Consider the following 22,402-nt stretch of genomic DNA (forward strand, 5'->3'; position numbering starts at 1 on the left):
CCCAAAATCTCAGTACCGGACTCCTGTGTCGTCGCTACTTCAGAGTGCTTGACAAGACTGCTTTGGCCAGAGTCTTGTCAATCGATCTAATTGTCAATTTTTTTAGAGCATTTTATCAAAAGATGTCATTTATTAATGTGCGGAAATTGTGTACACCCGCTGCCCGTTGTCGTGGGTATTTGGTAAGCTCCAACTTAGCCTTAGCTACCCCTAAGTTACCGTCTCTGCTGCTCTACGCAGACCGAGCATTTGTCTCACTACACAACCAGACGCCATCGCCTGCCTGGACGCGCCTTAACAAATATGACAACCGCAATCATCTACATATTGGCAGCCATAGGGGCTGGAGTCATCCTCCTAGCCATTATTTCAGCCGTCAGATTCGTCTCTCTCCATTTTCTCCATCCTAAGCAACCGCTCGAGCGATACAAGCGGTCAAGCGCAGAGCCTGCGTATGCGTTGATTACGGGCGCAAGCGCAGGGATTGGCTTTGGCATTGCAAAAGAACTCGCGAAGCACGGATTTGGAGTGGTCATCTTAGGCCATGTACAAGATGAGCTACAAGCCGCTAAAAAAGCGCTCGAGGTTGCGACACCTGGCGCGCGCGTGCGCGTCATTGTGATGGACGCTATCAAGGCAACTCCAGTTGATATGCAAGACATGATTGAATCTCTCAAAGACATCAACCTGACCATATTGGTGAACAATGTTGGAGGCAGCGCCGTTGGACCGCCGCCCTTCCGAGAGCTCATGACCTACTCAGCTGCTGACGTCGATGTCGTCATCAATCAAAACTCGCGGTTCATGGCATTGCTCACATCTCTAATGATACCTGTTCTGTCAAATTCATCCTCCAGCCCGGAGGATCGGTCATTGATACTCAATCTCTCAAGCCAGGGTATGGCTGGTGTCCCGTTCATCGTAATGTACGGCGCCACAAAGGCCTTCAACCATGGATTCAGCGTTGGCCTCGCTCGAGAACTGGAAAACTCTCCAAATACGAGGAACGTGGATTGTTTGGCGATTATTCCCGGAGATGTACTGTCCCAGGGCAATTCGAAGGGAGTAGCTGAAGCCGCCCCAAAGGCCGATTATTTCGCGACGCAGGTTGTATATACGGTCGATGCTGCCATTAGGCAGAGATTACGAGCAGTATCTCCGTACTGGCGTCATGATGTTGAGTGGAGGCTGATGGGGTGGCTAGGCGAAGATATTGTGAGCCAAGAAGTCGTAAAGGTTATCGGCACGAAGCGGGACGCGTGGAATGCCCACTGCACGAAAACAGAATAGCGCCAGGGGGGGGGGGGGGGGGGAGACACGAAATGAGGCAGCTAATTCGATACATTTTTTGCATTACAGGGCCTATGGTTGACATATGTGCACTTCGGTATTTGTTGTATAAGCTAGCCATATAGGTAACGAACAGCGAGACATATCGTCAGGAAGTATCGTTAGAGCTTATTACTTCGGGCAAGGGCGCCAGTCAAGATGGAATTTGACCGTCAGAACGCCGCTAATGTGGTCGACCTGTGCTCAGTCTTGTTAGCTTCAATCATTACGCTCCGAAACCCAGTGTTCACTGACCGCAATCAGCGCCGGCAAGTTTGTCGGGCTAATGGCGCAAGCTGTATTCATATTAAGAATGGCAGTGCTGCCTCCACAGGGCGAATAGGAAGAAATGCCTGGGTTAGAATGAAGATCAAAGTTGCCACTGTAAGGACCCTTGAGAGGCAGCTTAAAATCGACATGATCTGATCCGCCACCTGTGAAAGAGTATGTATTGACGCACTGGCCGTTGACCTTGGCGGGGATTTCAGCGTAGCCATACATATCCGTATCAACGATAGAGAACCTTGGACACGTGTTAGTTGATGCTTTAACACTTTTACACCTCACTTACTGATAACCCGGCGTAAACTCCATATTAATGGTAAGTTTGCAGTTCTTACGCCAATCCTTTGGCATGGTGTCCGGACCGGTTTCGACCTCGTACTCGGAGAAAGTAACCTCAAACAGTGTACCCGTGGTATCAACCTGCACATCAGCGGTGCCTTTTGGGCAACCGCTTCCTAACACGCTGATACCCACGACCTTGACATGTTGTGGTTCTTCTGCTGGTTTCCCGGGACTGAGTTGGCGGCTCTCTACAGCGAAACTTTGAGCAATACCCAGAAGCGGCAAGACTAATGCAACCTTGTAGAAGTGACGCATGCTGAGCAATCGGATGTTGATGAGACTAGAAAATAGTATCTATTATTCAAGTCTTGCGGTTGTTTGTTTGTCATTTTACCCGTCCGACAGAGGGAAAGACCTCAAATTTATACCCGAATGCTGCAGATTGTCGGAAACCTGACGAAAATTTGCAGGGCCTGGAACGTCTGGACAAGCTTGTTGTTGCTATCGAGGCAGGGACTTTTGTACTTCAGCTTCAGCCGCATGCGCGATACGATGGGTGTAGAAAGCATCGCAGAGTATTTCAATATATCTGCAACTTAATTTCATGCCGCATCTCGTTAAGAACATATGTACGTGTGCCCACTCTAGAAGGCCGTATAGCTCGGTGTGCACTGTGCTAGGAAACGATCTGCGGAGACCCAAGCCCAGATAGAAGATAGTACCTGCTCTTTTTGTCACGACCGATCCTGGCTCACTTGACCAAATATGCTATGGCAGTTAACAACGAAGGTATTGGACCCTACATGCCGATGCTGAAGCAAGGGTGTGGTTGGTGGAGTCGTTTTGCTGAACCATGTGCCCAGCTCAGGCGATGTGACGCCGTCAGCTCAGCTGGGCAGCCTCGGGAGACTTCCGTGTAAATGTGCCGTGAAGCTGGAATTTTGTGCCAGAGATGGGCGAGGGCAGTGAACGGACCTGAAAAACGCATACCACCATGTAATTGATCTCAGTGTAAGTTTTGTGACGAAAGATGCTAGCTTGGGATGAGTGATGCCTGGCATCTGAAGAAATGCAGTGCAAGCGACACACCTAAATATTTGAGGAAGAGCCGCCATGGCCACCAGCACAATGATGACTGCAGAACTACAACTCTTAACAATGCTTCTATAGCTTTTTAATTAACTACCAGTTCTCTCGATAACCTCTTTACGTAATGTAACTATTTAAAGATGCGGGGTATCTTGGCCGCTACCCAGATGGCGTTCCTGGTTTGGCTCGGCCCGTTCTACATTGTTCTAGATGACGCCTCACTCCAGATGACCTTCCCCCTTTACGCTACATCGGCTTGCGCCACCTGCGATGGCTCGACAGTGTCAGTCCACAGGGTTGCGTGGCGGGGTACAGGCCGAGCATCTTGTTGCGGTGCGTGTCGCGCAACGTTGTTCAATGGCTTTGGCACGGCAGCTAGCTGCGATTAGCCATCGTAGCCCGGCCAATAACGTCCAACATCTAGTACACGAATCTGCCGCACGACAACAGCAAAGGCAGTTTGACCGTGGAGGTGAGCTATACATTCAAGGATCTAGTTCTTCTCTCAGGGCCTCTGCCGCCCCGGTAGACATCATAAACCACACCTGGAGAGTGTATCTCGACGATGCGCTGTAGCGCTACATCATGAGAAGAAACACACTGGACGAGAAGTGTAACAATGCACAGTCTTAGACCGCACGCGGAGGCCCCTGTCTAGCTGTGTTCAATTATCGTGTGGGCGGGCCGCCGTTAGGGGGCCCGCTAGAAAGACCGCCGTGGCAACTGAATAACTACCCCAGAGCTAACATAAACTTTAATTAGATGTGCACAACATTGTACAAGCTAACTGGATCGATGGTTCCGGTAGTTAGTGCCTAGATCCTCGCCCAACTATCAAGGCGTGAAAAAACCAAGGCTGTTGTTCATAATCCAGACTTGGACCGCATGTATTAACCAACGTTACCCAGCGTGACCTGCAGACTTGCTCTGCCGCAGCTACCACAGGGACGGACACCGACATGACAAAATGCTCGGCAACTCTCGCGAAAAGAACCGGATGCCTGTTTATAACAGCAACAAGGCAGCGCACGACGCCAATGAATCCATTGGCTCCTCTAGCAACTGCTGTTATTGCCATTAGTGGAACATCTCGGAGCGATTTCGTGCGACGAATGAGTCAAACCATCTGCGGCAAATATTCTAAATTGCAGACATCTAGTAATTTAGTGGCAGTGTTTCGTGAGCCAGAGCTCGCCAAAGACACTGCCCAATTACACAATGCCAATACACAGCAATAAATTCGTCATGGCGCTTGTTCGGGCAAGCATATTTTTTCAAGTCAGCCCCGACGGCCCTGCCAGCCGCTACCAGCAACCGCAGAACACTCCCGAATTTGCCGGCTGCGACGAAACATTGAGTCCATGGGCCATTGCCTGTCGTCATGGTCGCTTTGATTTCACTTTTCTTTTTGAGCATTTTTTTCTGGCCGCCGTAGCACCGGCCATTTTCTTGCTGCTTCAACAATTTGCAGTGTGCAACTTCCTGGTAGGGCGCCGAAGTGAAGGCCAGTATAGCAGTATACTTCAAATTGGTGAGAGTCTTGTCACTATAGGCATGTGCTCAGGATGACACCGCAGCCGGCTGCTAACTGGGAGTCCTTCGAGGTTACCTGATCGCTTTTAGCAGCGGTGCAAGTTGCGACTCTCATCGAATTGGAGAGCTGTCGCGACCATTTGCCTTCCCAATCCGCGCCACTTCCATCACCGTGGCAGACTCCCTCACTGTCATGATCCAAGCTTGAACGCGCCCGCTCTATAAAACTGTCTTCCGCCGTTGCCGTTTACCTCGTGATTTCGGTACTCCTCAATACCCTGCGTTGTGGCACCCACTGGCTAATTGCGGGCCTTGATTCACTTGCGGCCACTGCTGCAGCCGGCCTTATCGTCAAAGTCGCTATTCTTTGGCTGGAAGCTCAGAACGAAAGGAATATTCTGATCCAAGACTAGGGGTTGTTTGGTCAAGAAGCCACAAGCAGTGCCTTGAATACTGCGTTCTTGTGGTGGGTAAATTCACGGCTTTGGGTCGGGCAAATATCGCTCTTGAAGTCTTCGCAGCTACCGACACTTGAGCCGCGATTTCGTGCACAGTATCCGCCGCCCGAGATGTTTCGGGACTGAAAAATAACAAGAGTCCAGCAAGCATGCTCCACTTCGGACTTTGGTGAGTACTACAAATATTGCCATTGTCGCTGGCACGATAACTTGGATCTTGCTCTCAATCACAACCTCGCTGTGCCATTTTACGTCGCCGGAGGTATATCTCATGTCTCAAGTTGCAATACGCATCAAGAGAATGACTACAGGCTAGAGACTGAGTATTCTCTCGTCACTAGAACAGCGCCCTTGTTCTTTACCTGAGATTCAATTGAAGCAGCCTGTGAGCAGGCAGAGGTTTGGATGAAAGTCATGATGCGCTCGGCGCTGATGTCCACAATTCTACACTGTGCGGCGCAGCTCGAACCAGGTGAGAGAAAAAAGTCGCTGACACTCGTTACTGCACATGTTTCTCGTGCGGTTTCAGCGTTTCATACGGTCCACGAGCTCTGGATTACTCCGCTTGAGATTGTTGTTGCAACGTGGCTGTTGGCAAGACAGATTGGCTATGGGTCAATTGGGTCTTTAGTCAACGTCATCGGCACGTCCTTCAAGTGAAGTTAAACAGCCACCGATGCATTTTAACCAGGCTTTGCGGCTGGAAACATTGTGTCGGCATTCATGGCCAGGTATGTTGGCCCTGCGCAAAGAGGTTGGGTGGAGGCAATCGAGCAGCGGGTTTCCGATATCACAACCGTTCTTGGCTACATGGCAGGAATCAAAATGTTTGGCCTTGTCAACCATGCTCGCGCTCCATTCAGGGCCTACATGTGCCACGCATCTAGTTCGAGTCTCTCTCCTTGGAGCCTCCATAGAGGTTGAAGGATCCGAAACCGACCATTTGCTGTAATCTGGCCGCCTAGCTACCCTGTTGGCGAAGCAAGGTGGGCTGTTCCGAGCTCTGCGAGGGACGAGAGATAAAGGTATGAACAAAATCCATTATTATTGTGGGAACGGGAATGAACTACGAAAAAAATGAGATTCAACTACTCCGTAGAGTGAGAAATTTGACGCAATTTATTTTATACTATTACCTGTACTTAATCTTTATTCACGTCATCCGTGCATCCTTCTCCGGTGGCTGGCTCTGTCCGCATTTTATTACGTGCTCTCTGCTTTTATTAGCAACCATTGACATACAGAGGTTAGGAGGACCTCTTTTGTGTGCGCGCCAAATACAGGCCGTCTGTCTCGGGCTTGTTCAAACCGGGCTTCCCTTGTCTCCGACTCTCCGCAATCCTCGCTGCTATTTGCTAGCGCCTCCTCGTATTCCGAAATGAGAAAATGCTAGCTGCTGCAGCCTTACAAAGTTGCCAAGCCATACATGCCAGGCACGGATTAAAAATAGCCCAATCGGACACTAAAAGAGATCCCGCTAAATCGCAGAGGGCCCTTGCCTTTGTTTATTCAGGCAGGCCTAGTGTTGAAAAAGACGAGTTCTGATTCACGGTCCAGGTTCATGTCAGCTCCCAATTCAACATTCTCCTCAACGTAGATGTTGGGTCGGGCTTTTGTTTACGGCCTCGGAACGGTTATCCAGATATGCCAACGAGCCCTATGAACCCTGCGCTTCGCGGAGGGTATGGCGCAGTGTGGGATTGTGGAGCTCCCACAAGGAGGCAGTGCAGTTTGAGAGCAACATACCGGCCGTAACCGTGAATCCTTCGAAGGATTTGCTCCGTCTACTCAATAATGGCGTTTCCGGGCGGGATCAGCTTCCATTGGCAGATGAAAGCCACGAGAGACTAATGCAAGGGCTCGTATTCAAGCTATTTTTGTTTGCACAGCCACCTCCCTGCGAAGCAGCACATAGCTTTCCGGCAATGAATCCCATTTATTATTGAACTCGAAGCATCATAGCGCAGTACAAGGCTGTAGCGCGTTTAATAAATAAAGAATGTGTGACCAGCAGCTCGAAATGGCTTCTGTAGTGGTCGTTTAGTAATTCCAGTCTCGGGAATCGCAGGTCAACATGACGGAGAACGCGGAAAGCAACAACCTGCATCGGAATAAGGGCCATGCCAACTATTACGGCAATTCGACACCGGAAAACGACCCGTACTATCAAGACAGCTACGCACACGACGACTACCAAGTCAATGGCGAATATGACGAGTCGGGTTACTATGATGAGTCGTACAGTACATTGGTCTAAAAACGGCTTGTCCAAATACTAATATCAAGACAGAGGATACTACGAAGCGAGACACGAAAATCCCTACTACAATGATGGCGGTTACTATGACGGTGAAAGCCAGTACGCCGATGAGTACGGCTACCATTACACAGACGAGGGCCTAGATCAGTCCGATCTCGGCCGTGCGAGCTTTGACGGCTTCAGCATGCCTATGGCAGCTTCCCAAAGATCGGTTCCTGAATCAGTTGTGGATTATGCCGATGGAAACACGGCGTCAATTTCGGAGCCATATCCTGCATGGTCGGGGGAAGCTCAGGTTCCCGTGTCAAAGGAGGAAATCGAGGAAATCTTTGTGGAACTGACGAACAAGCTCGGGTTCCAAAGAGATAGCATGCGAAACATGTACGATCATCTTATGGTCATACTTGATTCCAGAGCATCGAGAATGACTCCCAACCAGGCACTCCTATCGCTTCATGCCGACTACATTGGGGGGGACAATGCCAATTATCGAAAGTGGTACTTTGCAGCTTGTTTTGACTTTGATCACAAGTCGAAAGCAAGCGGTCGCAAAGAAAGGTCTGGCTCCAAAAAGAAAAAGGGGGAAGATTCAATTGTCACCGAAGTCAGCGCAAAAGACATAATCGATGAGTCTGAGCCCCTCACCCTGAGGACGGCCGAAGACCAATGGAGAACAAGAATGAGTCGAATGTCACAATTACAGCGAGTCCGTCAAATTTCTCTGTACCTGCTTTGCTGGGGCGAGGCTAATCAAGTGCGATTCATGCCTGAAGCACTATGCTTCATTTTCAAGTGCGCGGATGACTTCGTCAACGCTCCCATTAGCCAGACAGCGAGTGACGGGGCAGAAGAATTCGCCTATCTCAACACGATTATAACGCCTTTGTACCGTTACATCCGCGACGAGCTGTACGAGATATCCGATGGTGTGTACGTACGACGCGAACGTGACCACAAGGACACTATCGGATATGACGACTGCAATCAACTCTTCTGGTACCCTGAGGGGATATCCCGGATTGTTTTACAAGACGGCGGAAGAATTGTGGATTTCTCCCCTGAGGAGCGATATCTGAAACTCAGGGATGTGAAATGGCAAAAGTGCTTTTTCAAGACATACAAAGAGACCAGATCCTGGCTGCATATGCTCATCAACTTTAATCGCATCTGGATAATCCACGTCACGATGTTCTGGTTTTATACCTCCCACAACGCCCCAACGCTTCTTGTAAAAGACTACGAGCAGACCCTCGATCAACAGCCGACACCGGCTAAGCAATTCTCTATTGTTGGATTTGGCGGCTGCATTGCGACTTTGATACAGATCTTGGCCACTTTTGCTGAATGGGTCTACGTTCCTCGAAAATGGCCTGGGGCGAGTCACTTGACAAGTCGATTGTTCATCCTCATCGGCATTCTAATTCTCAATGCTGCTCCTGGCGTCAAAGTCTTTCTTTTCCCCACGCAGACGAAGGACAAGCTGTACCGCATTGATCTAGCACTCGGCATCGTCCAGTTTGTTATTGCAGTGCTGACATATATTTATTTCTCCATTGTTCCACTCGAGAGCTTGTTTGGGAAGTTCTGGAAAAAGAATAGGAATCGTCCTCTCGCCAATCAAGTCTTTACTGACAACTTTCCGGATCTCTCATTCAACGATCGTGCTACTTCGGTTGGCCTATGGATGATCGTCTTTGGCATCAAATTTGGTGTGTCCTACAAGTTCCTGACCTTGTCCTACAGAGATGTCATCCGCTATTTGGACATTGCCAAAGTGACCTGTGCAGGTGACAACATCTTTGGAAAGGTCACCGACGTTCTTTGCAAACATCACAATGTCATTCTCATTGTCCTTACGGGATGTACCGACGTCATCTTCTTTTTCCTCGATACCTACCTCTGGTATGTGTTAGTTAATACAGCATTCTCCATTGCTCGCGCATTTTATCTTGGCTCGTCTATTTTGACGCCCTGGCGAAATGTTTTCACACGCCTGCCGAAGCGCATCTACTCAAAGGTGCTAGCGACGCCGGATATGGACGTCAAGTATCAACCGAAAATTCTCATTTCGCAAATCTGGAACGCGGTAGTTATTTCGATGTATCGCGAACACCTCCTTGCGCTTGAGCACGTCCAGAAGCTACTCTATTACCAGGTGTCTTCTGAAGAGACTGGAAAACGCACTCTGCGGGCGCCTACCTTTTTCGTCTCCCAAGATGACAATTCTTTCAAGTCTGAATTCTTCCCCGCCAACAGTGAGGCATCGCGCCGAATATCCTTTTTTGCCCAGTCACTCTCTATGCCTCTCCCAGAGCCAGCGCCAGTCGATGGCATGCCAACTTTCACTGTTATGATCCCGCACTATAGCGAAAAGATTCTTTTGACGCTCCGGGAGATTATTCGTGAAGAAGACCCACATTCAAGAGTCACTGTACTTGAGTATCTCAAACAGCTACACCCCCACGAATGGGAGTGTTTCGTGGAGGATACGAAGATCCTCGCAGACGGTACAGCTGGCGTCGAGCCAGACGAAGACAAGAAAAAGGTTGACGACCTTCCATTCTACTGCATTGGATTCAAATCATCTTCTCCTGAATACACTCTACGGACGCGCATTTGGTCGTCTCTCCGATCGCAGACCTTATATCGCACTGTTTCCGGCTTTATGAACTATGCTCGCGCTATCAAGCTTCTGTACCGCGTGGAAAATCCGGAGGAAGTGCAAGCATTTGGACGTCAAGCACACAGATTGGACCAGGAACTCGAGCGCATGTCGCGGAGAAAGTTCAAGATCTTAGTGTCTATGCAGCGCTTTACAAAATTCTCAAAAGACGAAATGGAGAATACAGAGTTCATGTTGCGAGCGTTTCCTGACCTTCAAATTGCGTACCTCGACGAAGAGGCGCCGGAAGTCGATGGAGAAGAGCCAAGAATCTTTTCAACCTTGATCGACGGTCACTCGGAGATTATGGAAAACGGCCAACGAAAACCCAAATTCCGGGTGCAACTTTCCGGCAATCCAATTCTGGGCGACGGCAAGTCAGACAATCAAAACCAGGCGCTGATTTTCTATCGTGGAGAGTATATCCAGCTGGTGGATGCAAATCAGGATAATTACCTCGAGGAGTGTCTTAAAATCCGCAATGTACTGGCTGAGTTCGAAGAGATGACTGCGAGCAAGCTATCGCCATACTCCCCCAACTTTCACACCAAATCACCAGTGGCCATCGTCGGAGCTCGCGAGTACATTTTCTCTGAGAGCATGGGTGTCTTGGGAGATATTGCGGCAGGAAAAGAACAGACATTTGGCACGCTCTTTGCACGCACTCTATCACAAATTGGCGCAAAGTTGCACTACGGTCACCCTGATTTCCTCAACGGCATTTTTATGACTACGCGCGGTGGTGTGTCCAAGGCACAGAAAGGCTTGCATCTAAACGAAGATATCTTTGCGGGTATGACAGCCATAACACGAGGCGGAAGAATCAAACACTCAGAGTACTATCAATGTGGAAAAGGTCGCGACCTCGGCTTCGGTTCCGTACTGAACTTCACCACCAAAATCGGAACCGGCATGGGCGAGCAGCTACTGTGCCGGGAGTATTACTACATCGGCACACAGCTTCCTCTAGACCGCTTTCTCTCTTTCTACTACGCCCACCCTGGATTTCATGTCAACAACATGTTCATCATGTTTTCCATTCAGCTCTTCATGATCTGTCTGCTCAATATCGGCGTCTTCAGTTACGAGACTATCCCCTGCGATTATAATCCAGACAAACCAATCACAGACCTCCTGCTACCTGTAGGCTGTGTGAATACAAATGCCCTAATAGACTGGATCTGGAGGTGTATCCTGTCCATCTTTGTCGTCTTCTTCATCTCCTTCATACCCCTTGTGGCTCATGAAGTAATCGACCGAGGCGTCCTACGAGCCGTCACGCGCTTTCTGAAGCAGCTGTTCTCCCTCTCCATCTTTTTCGAAATTTTCGCTTGTCAAATTTACGCCAATGCTATTGAGCAAGACATTTCCTATGGTGGCGCGCGCTACATCGGCACAGGCCGCGGCTTTGCGACGTCGCGCATTCCTTTCGGCGTCCTATATTCGCGCTTCGCCGGTAACTCGATTTATCTTGGCTTTCGGCTGCTAGTGATCTTGCTTTTCACGTCGGTCACTATATGGCAGGCTGGGTTGACATATTTTTGGATCTCGGTGCTGGCTCTTACTATTTCGCCTTTTCTCTTCAACCCTCATCAATTTGCGTGGGGCGACTTTTTCATCGACTACCGGGAGTTTATTCGTTGGTTATCTCGCGGCAATTCGAGAACGCATACCTCTTCTTGGATCTCCTTTTGCCGCTTCTCACGGACAAGAATAATTGGATACAAGCGCAAAGTACTGGGTGAAAAGTCCCACGTGTCAGATGTTGCCCGACCGCCCAAACTCAATTTGTTTCTGAGCGAGATCCTGGCACCGTTTCTGCTCGCGGTTGTTACCGTGATACCATATCTCTTCATCAATGCGCAGACCGGTGTCATTCCGGAAAACAATGATGATACAAAAACAGCCCCAACTGACTCTCTCATTCGCGTTCTCATCATTGCGGTCGGGCCAATTGCATTAAACTTGGCAGTTCTTGCGGTCATGTTTGCCATGGCTTGCTGCATGGGTCCGGTCTTGAGTATGTGCTGCAAGCGTTTTGGTTCTGTCCTAGCTGCTATTGCTCACGGTCTTGCGGTCGTTTTCATGCTGGTCTCATTCGAGGCCATGTTCGTCTTTGAGAGTTTCAACTTTGCCCGCACTCTGGCAGGGTTAGTCGCTGTTATTGCAATCCAGCGGTTCATCATTAAGCTCATTGTCACACTGGCTCTCACACGAGAATTCAAGACAGATCAGTCTAATCTTGCATTTTGGACGGGCAAATGGTATTCCATGGGCTGGCATTCCATGTCACAGCCAGCGCGCGAACTGCTTTGCAAACTGGTCGAGTTGAGCATGTTTGCGGCTGACTTTATCATTGGTCATTGGATACTGATTCTTATGTTTCCCTTGCTACTGATCCCACGCATCGATACACTTCACTCCATGCTCTTATTCTGGCTGTTACCAAGGTATACCACTCCATTCTGTACTCTATCGTGCGAATACTGCCTAACACTTTTCTTCACTAGCCGCCAGATTCGTCCTCCGATATATTCTTTGAAGCAGTCCAAGCTGCGCAAAACGCGTGTAGCTCGATACGCCGCCCTATACCTTTGCCTGCTTGTTGTATTTGTCGGTATGGTTGCCGGTCCAATTGCATACAGCAACGCGGGCGAGCCAGCTTCATTACTTAGCAAAATCCCCAAAATCGGAGATTTCGTGCTTCTGCAGCCGAATCATCAAAATAACAACAATACCTCTGGAGATGTCAAGAATCTCACAACCACAGCGAGTACATAGCTTTGAAGGCGCCTCAAATAAATGTTTCTCCATATATCAAATATTCCCTCATAACCTGACGATTGGATGCCATTTTGCAATGTGTTCGGTCTAGTACTACGCATTGACTGGGTGAGCCAATGAGCCTCGACGCTACACTGGAGAGGAGGCTGTGACGTAGGCACTAGCCATTCTATATATGCAATTGAAATAAATAAAGAGATAATGGAATGCTGACCCCTTTTGGTAAAACTCTCTATATCATACTCATTTCATACCATTTTTAGTGAGCAGCTCTCAAGCTGGTGCGATACTTCTGATGAATTCGCCGTCCGAGTAAAGAAAGCTCCGAGAGCCCGGGTGGCCAACGTGCCAGCCTAATAAAGCTTAAACTTGACCGGGGAAGCCCACGCGAGTTCTCTCCAGTCGCAAGCACGAATCGAACTCAACGGAGACCGCATCACGCCCACTCAGCTGCCTTGCCGATCAATTCAATCGAGTGGCTCATTTGTCCATCTGCCCACGACACTTGTTCAGCCGCTGACGTTTATGACTGTGAGACTTTGAACACGCATTGCCTGATTCGGCAGTATCCACAAAGGACGCTTTCCTCTTCACAGAAGTTAAAACCGAGCGATGGATTTCACTGGCTGAGAGATCTTTTTATCGGAAAGCTTTTATGACGGCAGCGTGGCAATAGTAAGACAGCCCTACTGCATTGTAAGTTAGCTTGATGGCCGTTTTTGAATCGTTTGCCAACACTACACCTTGAATGGTGTTGTCCGCCACAGAGTCACCGTTCCATATGCTTTAACTAGAAATTAAAAACGAGCGAAAGGCGCAGCCACTAGACCCAGGGCTTTCTCCCCACTGAACGGGGATGATTCACCTAATGACCCACCGATCAACTTGGAAGCCAACAAACGGCCTCAGTTTCTCTGTGGATGCTGACAGGAGAATACAGACTGATGACAAGCTTCGCACGGCGGCAATCCAAACAACCAAGGCTACTTTTGACATGGGGTACCCTCAAGTATAAAGGAAGACAATTGCCGCTGGATATTTGACCTAGTGTCCATCAACTATCAATCATCTATTGAGAGAAAAAAACTTTACCATTCTACACCATGACTCGTCTAGGATTTACCATTGCTTCAAGCGTCCTGCTGGCCCAGGCAGTCCGTGGCTTGACCGTGAGCTTTGGCGGAGTACGTTCCAACACCCAAAATGCTGAGTCGTGCCGAGTGGTACAAGGCGTTTTCCTGCTCCAGGACCGCATTGATGCCGTCGCTAATCGTAGCTACATAGGATGAGTGTCCAAGCGGCTGGAGCATTACGACGTTGAACAATGACGACAAAGTCTATTGTTGCTACGGCTCGAGCACCGTCACCAACAACGATGGCTACTGCTGCGTCCACGATAACATCATCTCGACCGGCGGTGACAGCGGCAGCAACAACCTCACGGGTGACATTACGAAGAGCTGCTTCCCCTTTTGCTCTACCACGGCGAGCCAGAATGACAAGAGGGCATTTCCCTCACAACAATGCCTCGAAAAAATCCCATTCACCGCGTCGGATTACTCGGAGCGCGTCTCAGCCGCTTCGAGGTCGGCGGTCGCGTCCCAGACTAGTGGCTCTCAACCCAGCAGCAACAGCGCGTCGGCCACGAATTCAGACGGGGCGACTGCCACGGATGCGTCGAGCTCGGGCTCAGGAGGCAGCAACGGCGGCTCCGCCGCCAGCCCTACCAAGAATTCGGCCCCAGCCATCACCCACGGCGCTGTCGGTGGTTTTGTGGCTGCGGCAGTCATGCTAGCTGTCTAGTGGTGGCCGATCGGCGCAAAAAGGCAGCCTCTACAATCATGTACTATTAATTTCTAGCAAATCGTCTTCCAGTTTTCGACCCGAAAGATTTAGAAAGGATAGTGACATAGCCATAATAAACAACAACTAACTATGCCTTCGACCCCGACACCCCTGCCATGTGCCTGGTCAACCAAGTCTAAAATTAGAGCCAAAGCTAACCTGGCACGCTGGGGATGAGAAGACAAGGGTAACGGCAAGTCAGAATCTATTGCTCCGACCAAGTGCACTAACGATTCTGCGTCAGGTCAGGAGTGTAAATCCCTGAAAATGCCCGAACAATACCGACTGGTTCACCGCCGATCATTGATGTCAGCCCGGTTTTGCGCCAGCGTCACTGGCCGTTATGCCCGTCAAGACGCTGAGTCAGGAGTTTCGCGGCTCCTCCGGCTATTGATCGCTAACCACACAATACTTTTCTGACAGCGTACTGCGCATTCGTGATCGTCTAAAAGGTCGGATTCCTGGTCCATTGATTGTTTTGCCGCCTAGCACAATGCCCCTCCGAGTGCGGCCTATCACCAAGCCACGCTGCAAGAACTGCCGTGTCAGAAAGGTCAAGGTGCGTGTCTAACTACTTGATACCGGCGTGTAGTCCAAACACCTGGAATGATTGAGCAACTATGGAACAGCTAATTTGGCAGTTAAAATAGTGTGATTATGTGAAGCCTGTATGTGGCCCATGCTCTCGCCTGCAACTTGCCTGTGAAGGACCAGACACTTCACTCGTTTTTGTGGCACAGACCTTTGACAAGGACAACGCAAACCAGACATTGGCAGTCACTACAAATACTAGATCCAGTGCGCCGGGGCGACGCCTGCGACTTCAATCGGCGTCTGAACTACCGCCGAGTATTGGGCATAGCCAGCAGCAGGTGGCATTCCAGAAATTCCTGACGCGGTTAATGCCGCAGACGGCCGCTGATCTGGACGTATTCGAGGCGCACTGGGTGATGCAGCTGCCAGATCTTCGGCGCCGCTTCAAGCCACTTGTTCTAGCCGTCGACGCCTTTGCCATGGCCATCTGCGCGAAAACGGATCCCAGCGAGGACCTCCGTACGATGGGCATGAAGTTATATGGCCACGCACTCGGGCAATTGAGCGAATATTATTCGAATCGTTCAGGTACAGAGACACGCTGGCATGAAGCAGCTCTGACATCGATAGTACTTTCTCTATACGAGGTGAGTGCCCTGATCTCGTGAGCCTTCGCAGATGCCTTGTCTAACACTGTTGGCTAAAGTCAACGAGCGATGATTTATTCACCAAGCCTGGTGTACATCTCCAGGGAGTGTCGATTCTCTTGCAAAAGGGCACGATAGGCAAAATTCGAGACCCGCGTTTCCAGTCCACGTTTTCGCTCGTTCGTGTAACAATGGTTTGGACCCCCCCTCCCAGGGACGTGGCTTGTCGCAAAGCTCAAGCACACTAACCTGCATAACCATCAGATAATCCACAGCATTTTGGGCAATTTCCAGCGATTATCGGAATCGGCGTGGTGCTTTCAGCCATGGGGCGCAATCTTGCAAGACCCATTGCACAAAGCGCTAGATGTTTTACTGCATGTGGCAAGCTACAGAAGCCTAGCGGCGGAACTGTGCCGCGGCCCATGCAGTCCGCAAGTTATGCTTGAATTTGAAGATCGCAAGAGACAGCTTCAGTTTGACTTTGAGCTCTGGTACACCAGCGAGTTTTGTCTGCGTGGGAGCACATTATTGCGCTTGCAAGAATCGAGCACCAGTGAAAAGGACCCGCTCCGCAAGTCCATTGGGTATGACATTGACTTTGACAGCATTCGAGATCGTCTCGTTATGAACACCTACTGGGTTGGGAAGTTGCTCTTATTTATGGAATGGGAAATGGTGCATTTGAAAATACATGAGAAGTTTGTCAACTTTCCCAGCAAACTGCGAGCGAAACATGCAGAGGACCTTGCGGAAGCGTCAGTCTTGGCGGATCACATATGCGTAGCAGTTCGACAGCTAGTCGACGAGGAGCAAGCCATCGTTGGCTTGTCATCTGTTGTGATGCCTTTGTGGGCGGCACATATTTCTTTCTGTCGGCATGGTGTGGTGCATCGGGTGTAAAAGAAGGCGCGCAGGGAGGGAATTAATGAGGATCAATTGGTTGCATTGATGATGATGATGAGGCTTAGTTGTGCGTGGGTGGAGAAGCCACCTCTTTCTGACTAATGATTCCTCTCCCAAGCTGCCTACCCACAGGTCCAAAGGTGCGAGCGACTGTTGCAAAAGCAGAGATGCTGGCCGTTTAAATCAAGTTACCTGCAGCACTACGATAATCAAAAGAGAAACATACGGAGAACTAACAACAATTTCCCATAGACCTGGGCCGTTGGAGAGAGAGAGAGCAATGCCAAGCTCATGCGATCGTTGACTCAAGATAAAGTAACTGCTGTGATCTGGGGAGGTCTAAGCGCTTGGACTTGCGGTTGGATGTGCCCGCGCTCAAAGCTGAAAGCCTATGGTTCAAAATCGCACTGGTGTCTAAGCACCGTCAGGCGATTGGGAACGACTGCGGCGTCACTGCTACGAAGCCAAAATAATTCTCGAGTTTCTCGAATAATGCTCTGTTGATTAGGCCTCTCGCGTCAACTGAATCTCCGCCCTGTGTACGCCGCGCAGTGAATATGACTAAACAGCAAGTACCGGCTCACCGCCGCTACAGTTCTACCAGTGATTTTCAACCTTTTCAATATACCCGCCTGCCATGTGGACGGTGCGATTTGAATCTGCAATCGTCTCTGTCCTATGCGCAACCACGATTATGGTGCACCCCCTGAAGTATTCTTTCATCATTTCACGCACGATTTGGTCGCGCCAGGGATCAACGTTCGCCGTTGCCTCATCCACCAATAAGAGTCGGCTGCCTGTGAGTCGTCGGCGCACGACAGCTCTTGCGATACACATCAGCTGTTTTTCTCCCCGAGAGTACCCGACCGCATCTAGATTCGCATCTAGTCCGCCATGCTTCACTAGCCGATCCCAGATTCGCAAACGAACAAGAGTCTCTCGAACCACCGCGTCTCTTCGCTCTGCTTTCTCTTTGGCCTTTTCGTCAATAGTACCGCTCGGAGCACTCCATAATTTGTCGAAGGGGAGGAGGTTATCCCGGATAGTGCCTTCCAGCTCGACTATGTCCTGCGAAATTGTAATAATCCGAGAACGGAGCTGGTCAGGATCTGCTTTCTTGATATCCACGCCATCAATATAGATGGAACCCTCGTACTCAAGAAAGCCCAGGAGTGTGGACAATAGTGACGATTTACCACTGCCAGTTCTTCCCATTATACCAATCTTCTTCCCCGGTTCAATGGCAAGAGAAAGATCGTGGAGAACTGAGTCATCGAGCTCTTCCTTCTTGACTCTATACCGAGCGGTGACATTGTTGATTTGTATGACACCATTAGATGGCCAGTCTGGTGGTAGATCCACAGTGGCTCTGTTGCTGGGTTCTTTTGGCGTGTGGTCGAAAAAGTCTCGTAGCCTTGAGAGAGATCCAACTGACGTTTCCGACATTGCCCAGTAGGTCACAAACCGGTTAAAACTAGTGCCAATATTAATCAGGAGCAAAAATGCCAGGCCTGTTGCATTCTGCGAGGGATTGCGTGCGAAAAGTGTGACTATTGCAAGAATGAGCGCCACGGCGGAAGCAAGGAGATCCAAGGTCAGGGCGAGGAAAGCTTGAGAGCAAAGCAGAAAATAAAAGGGTTTCTGGGATAAATCCAACAGTCGTAGACCGCGATTGAAGCTGTGTTCCTGACAGCGAAAAGCTCTTATGTAAATAAGACCAGTTGCGGTCTCCCGGAGTTCAGTGACTAGTGGTGCCTGAGCTTCAATCTCGAGAAGTCGAAGCTGACGGGAGCTGCGAAGATAATAGCGCTGTATGAAGAAAACTGAAATAAATATGAACGGAAGAACTGCCGTCATATAAGTCGCACTAGATAGGATAACACCGATCTGGACTGTACTTGTAGCACCGCAATACAGAGTTGCGTAGATGGCTTGAGGTATATGCTTGGCAAGTAGGTCCATGTCTTGGCTATACCGATTCAAGATGGAGCCAGAGTCTGTAGTGCTTAAGAAGCCGAGTGTGGACTGTGCGACCGTAGTTGTCAACGTGTCATGTAAGGCAAGGGAAGCGCGAGGTGACAAATGAACATGGTTCAAAAAGATACACAGTCCGCACAAAAGTCCTGACGATAAGGCAACCATGGCATAGCCGATGATGAAGAGTCGATCAGATGGTGCGACTGCGATCCAGATTCTCACGTAAATGGACGTGAAGACTTCCGTGGTCCCCATCAGCAACACCAATAAAGCCCAAAACGTTGATATCAGGCTTCCGATAGCGTTGAACCACAAGAGGTAAAGTGTAAAATCACCTTTGCCGCGACCCTTGCCTACATCCCCTTGCGTTGAATCCCGAGGCGGCGCAGAGGCTCGCGAGGACATAGCAGTAGCACGAGGTCGCTCGTGCGGTAGTTCTTGTCGCGCGGCAACGTCTTGCTGCGGTAGCATACATCGTTGGAGAAAGACGGCAGTTTCTGATGGTTTGCCGTTGGGCTTCCAGCGGGGCTCACAGGTGACTGCACCATCGTCATCTAGAAGAATCAGATTTTGCACAAAATCCAGAGACTCGGGCAGATAGGTGGCCATGATGACTGTGCATCCGGAGTTTCGTAGAAGTCCATTCTCGCCACAGAGACCGGTCAAAATGTCGAGAGCAGTCCGTCTATCAATGGAGCTGAAAACGTCGTCAAGTATTATCGCTCTTGGGCGTGGATACACCGCTCTTGCAATCCCTATCCTTTGGCATTGACCACCGCTTAGTGCGACACCATCACTACCAATAACGTAGTCTTCACCATTCGGCAGTGCTGCAAGGTCTTGCTGTAGCCCACAGCGCGTAACAACAATATTGAACCAAACCCGGTCATATTCGCAATCTCCGATAATGCACTCGCGAAATGAAGTGTTTGGCAGCCATATCCGTTGTGCACATACGGTTATTGTTATATTATCGACGTAAAGCGTACCGTCAAGAATCTCGGCTTCGCCTAAGATGCTCTCCAAAAAGGTGCTTTTCCCAGAGCTAGTGTGGCCATAAACCCCATTGATTGAGCCTGAAATAATCTCCAGGTCGATGTAATTGAGAACCGGTGTGTCTGAGCCACGGGGAGCAATAGTAGCCTTATCGAAGCGAATGATATGGGTCGAAGCTTGCTGTGGTATCTGAAAAGCCGTAGCAGGTAGTTTTTCCAGTATTTGACCTTCTCCAGAAGCCTGTGGGGGGTCAGAACACACAACCACGCGTGGATCCTTATGATCTTCCAGACACAAGAATGCCTCAATTCGCTCGAAGCAGCCCATCATGGCCATGCTTGTTGGATATCCCTTCAACAGTTCGGCGAGGGGACCTTGAACCAATGAGACAATACCTAGAGTTGGGTAGAGGACCTGTGCAGAGATCCTGTGTCCAAGTGCCGAGGTGAACAGCGCGACTGCTACAACAACCACTGGCGTCACAAGATCTACTACAACAGCAAGTGCTGTAGAGATGGCTTGGATAACCCGGTATTTTTTCGATGAAGCTATCTCCGTAACTCGAAGAGACTGGATGAATTCCGCAGTTTTAGGCCCCAGCCCAAGAGCCTTGATTGCGGGAAGCTGAGATAGCATTCGTGAGGTTTTGGCCACTCGTGCCTGGATGTTCTCATTCCAAAGCTTCAATGCAGATGTCGAGGGCCTGCCAAATAACAAGCCCAATACAGTACTTGCTATGAGGGGCACGAATATGGCGAGGCAGGATAAACCAGTGAAGCGGGATAGGAAGAACATTCCAACTCCACAATCCAGCACCGTAAACGGCATCTCAATAAAAGCAGGAAAGCTGGAGGCGATGCCGTCAAAGTCTGCGCTCATGAGAGTGATCGCCGCCTTTTTTCGTCCTTCCTGCACTTCAAGCCTATATGACTTATAAAGCAAGTGGGAAAAGAGCCCACCGCGTAGTCGAGCAACCAGCCGATTTTTTAGATGCGTTGTAGTAGTGCGGCAAATTGCAGCGCCAACAAAAGTAAAGCCCGTGGCTCCAATCAGCCCAATTTTTTTCTGGGTACTAGTATTTGACTGACTGCCGATAGAGTCGATAATAGCCTGCATGAGAAAAGGCTGTGCAAACTTGAGGCCCGTGACGCATACACGAGGAACCAGGATTGCCAGAATAGGAACCTTCCATGTCTTGCAACAAGCGAGAAACAAGGAACGCCTTTTAGTCTCTTCAACACTTTGCCAATTATCTAATAGGCTGCTGAATAGAGATTTTGAAGCAAATTCAATGCCAAGGCCACCAAGGCCCTCCACTGTCAGCACACTGTGGAAGCCAGTGCGAAGCATGGGTCGCAGGAAGAGAAATAGGATTCTGGTAAAGAATCCGCTGGTTACTTCTCCATCAGAAATGCTGCGTATATTGGGGTCGATGAGCAAATGTTTTTTCGGTACCTCCTCAAGGCCAACAAGCACAAGTCTGGCAGTGGCCGTGGCAACAGCGACGCAGCCAGAAGCCGTGAGGTCGCGCTTGAGATAGGAGCGACTCTTGGCGATATCAATGAGAACACCAAAGACAAGATACAAGCCAAGTAAAGTGGACGTTCTAATGGCATGGCGATGCTCGACGTAGACAACAGCGCCGATTCCTAGTGCCGCAGCGAAATCGATGGCCGCTGCTCCGTACGTAGTGCTGGTACGTTCCGGAGACACGCATCGCAGTACCAGACTCGAAAGCTCCAATAACATGAGCATCACAGCCACAATCTAAGAAGAGTTGACGTTAGAGAGTTCATTGATAGAGGGCCCATTGCGAATAAAGATTGGGCTCATGTAGAAAGATCAAATATGTGTCTTACCAGTTTAATCCACAGTAATCGGCTGTAGCGTATACGGGCGGGCCGCTGGCGGTAATACAGGACAGTTGCAGACACGAAGAATAGAAATGAGCCAGATGGAAGAAGACGAAGGACAACCTCCTCAAACCTCAAGCTGAAATCTGAAATGGAGGAGACCAGCGGCCCGAGTGACCCGTCTTCTGGCAACTGCATGGTTTCGACTGGCTTGCTGTCAAGAAAACACCGAAGTTGGGTAAAGAGCCGAGGAGAGTTTGTACAGAGCTAGCATTGAGCACATCAAAGCTTCTGGGGTGAGCACGAGCCGACAAGTCAAAAAGAATGGCAGGAATAAAGAGTCCGAAAACAGGGGAAGCCCTCCCATAAGTATGGCAACACATGCGCAATATCCCAAGGTGCGGGGAAACGGTACCATCGATCATAATCGCCAGCAGCTACTCCGTACTGGTACCAGAATGGGGAGACGGGCCAGCAGCGGCGCTCGGGTAGGGCCCACCATTAACAGATGAGTTTGATGGATGGGTACAGATAGTCGCACATGTAGCCTGATTATTAGTCGGCATGTTGGGTGGCTGGTAAAGCACATTGAATCCTCCCCCCCGCAACCCCCGCGAAGGCCGAACACTAGCCAGGTGTTGTCCAGTGACTTACTTACCCAGGGTGACAGCCTACTGATACCAGCACCCAAGACCCCAAGTACCCATGGGCCATAGATGCCACGGATGTGTCCAACTTGCCTAGCATCATCAGACTACGGCATAACTTGGCAGGATACTGATAGCCGAAGTGCTTGATCTGGTGGCCCTGGGTCTCATATGAAGGTGTAAGTCCTGCCCTACGTTCCGCGGGCGGACGCAGGCAAAGGAGGTCCGTAAGGTTGTTGACGTGTCATGGTTGCTTAATGGCACACAGTCCCATCAGGCCCCGGTGACTGATGGTGTGAAGGGGTTCATTGCTGT

At 49.8% G+C, this 22,402-nt stretch overlaps 9 protein-coding genes across 9 annotated transcripts; 6 read left to right on the forward strand and 3 right to left on the reverse strand.

Moving 5' to 3' along the window:
• Positions 1–303: 303 nt before the first annotated feature.
• LMH87_001537 (uncharacterized protein) lies at positions 304–1,290 on the forward strand (the record flags this gene model as incomplete). Its single annotated transcript, XM_056192827.1, has 1 exon — positions 304–1,290. The coding sequence occupies one exon, from the start codon at positions 304–306 to the stop codon at positions 1,288–1,290; it is 987 nt and encodes a 328-aa protein (XP_056049925.1).
• A 171-nt stretch (positions 1,291–1,461) lies between these two features.
• LMH87_001538 (uncharacterized protein) lies at positions 1,462–2,211 on the reverse strand (the record flags this gene model as incomplete). The annotated part of the gene is made up of 3 exons (XM_056192828.1): positions 1,462–1,527; positions 1,585–1,852; positions 1,901–2,211. 3 exons carry the CDS (start codon positions 2,209–2,211, stop codon positions 1,462–1,464), a joined length of 645 nt encoding a protein of 214 aa, XP_056049926.1.
• A 2,019-nt stretch (positions 2,212–4,230) lies between these two features.
• On the forward strand, positions 4,231–4,726 carry LMH87_001539 (uncharacterized protein; the record flags this gene model as incomplete). The annotated part of the gene is made up of 2 exons (XM_056192829.1): positions 4,231–4,516; positions 4,590–4,726. The coding sequence occupies 2 exons, from the start codon at positions 4,231–4,233 to the stop codon at positions 4,724–4,726; spliced, it is 423 nt and encodes a 140-aa protein (XP_056049927.1).
• Positions 4,727–7,050: 2,324 nt separating this feature from the next.
• Positions 7,051–12,679, forward strand: LMH87_001540 (uncharacterized protein; the record flags this gene model as incomplete). The annotated part of the gene is made up of 6 exons (XM_056192830.1): positions 7,051–7,214; positions 7,267–7,794; positions 7,899–7,942; positions 8,010–10,691; positions 10,755–12,348; positions 12,409–12,679. The coding sequence occupies 6 exons, from the start codon at positions 7,051–7,053 to the stop codon at positions 12,677–12,679; spliced, it is 5,283 nt and encodes a 1,760-aa protein (XP_056049928.1).
• Positions 12,680–13,785: 1,106 nt separating this feature from the next.
• LMH87_001541 (uncharacterized protein) lies at positions 13,786–14,485 on the forward strand (the record flags this gene model as incomplete). Its single annotated transcript, XM_056192831.1, has 2 exons — positions 13,786–13,866; positions 13,967–14,485. 2 exons carry the CDS (start codon positions 13,786–13,788, stop codon positions 14,483–14,485), a joined length of 600 nt encoding a protein of 199 aa, XP_056049929.1.
• A 535-nt stretch (positions 14,486–15,020) lies between these two features.
• LMH87_001542 (uncharacterized protein) lies at positions 15,021–15,956 on the forward strand (the record flags this gene model as incomplete). Its single annotated transcript, XM_056192832.1, has 4 exons — positions 15,021–15,086; positions 15,178–15,195; positions 15,268–15,708; positions 15,768–15,956. The coding sequence occupies 4 exons, from the start codon at positions 15,021–15,023 to the stop codon at positions 15,954–15,956; spliced, it is 714 nt and encodes a 237-aa protein (XP_056049930.1).
• Positions 15,957–16,149: 193 nt separating this feature from the next.
• Positions 16,150–16,611, forward strand: LMH87_001543 (uncharacterized protein; the record flags this gene model as incomplete). Its single annotated transcript, XM_056192833.1, has 1 exon — positions 16,150–16,611. The coding sequence occupies one exon, from the start codon at positions 16,150–16,152 to the stop codon at positions 16,609–16,611; it is 462 nt and encodes a 153-aa protein (XP_056049931.1).
• Positions 16,612–17,211: 600 nt separating this feature from the next.
• On the reverse strand, positions 17,212–20,937 carry LMH87_001544 (uncharacterized protein; the record flags this gene model as incomplete). The annotated part of the gene is made up of 2 exons (XM_056192836.1): positions 17,212–20,456; positions 20,676–20,937. The coding sequence occupies 2 exons, from the start codon at positions 20,935–20,937 to the stop codon at positions 17,212–17,214; spliced, it is 3,507 nt and encodes a 1,168-aa protein (XP_056049932.1).
• A 44-nt stretch (positions 20,938–20,981) lies between these two features.
• On the reverse strand, positions 20,982–21,638 carry LMH87_001545 (uncharacterized protein; the record flags this gene model as incomplete). The annotated part of the gene is made up of 3 exons (XM_056192837.1): positions 20,982–20,984; positions 21,043–21,354; positions 21,447–21,638. 3 exons carry the CDS (start codon positions 21,636–21,638, stop codon positions 20,982–20,984), a joined length of 507 nt encoding a protein of 168 aa, XP_056049933.1.
• Between the last annotated feature and the right edge of the window lie 764 nt (positions 21,639–22,402).

Source organism: Akanthomyces muscarius, chromosome 3 (assembly GCF_028009165.1).
Source record: "Akanthomyces muscarius strain Ve6 chromosome 3, whole genome shotgun sequence".
NCBI lineage: Eukaryota > Fungi > Ascomycota > Sordariomycetes > Hypocreales > Cordycipitaceae > Akanthomyces > Akanthomyces muscarius.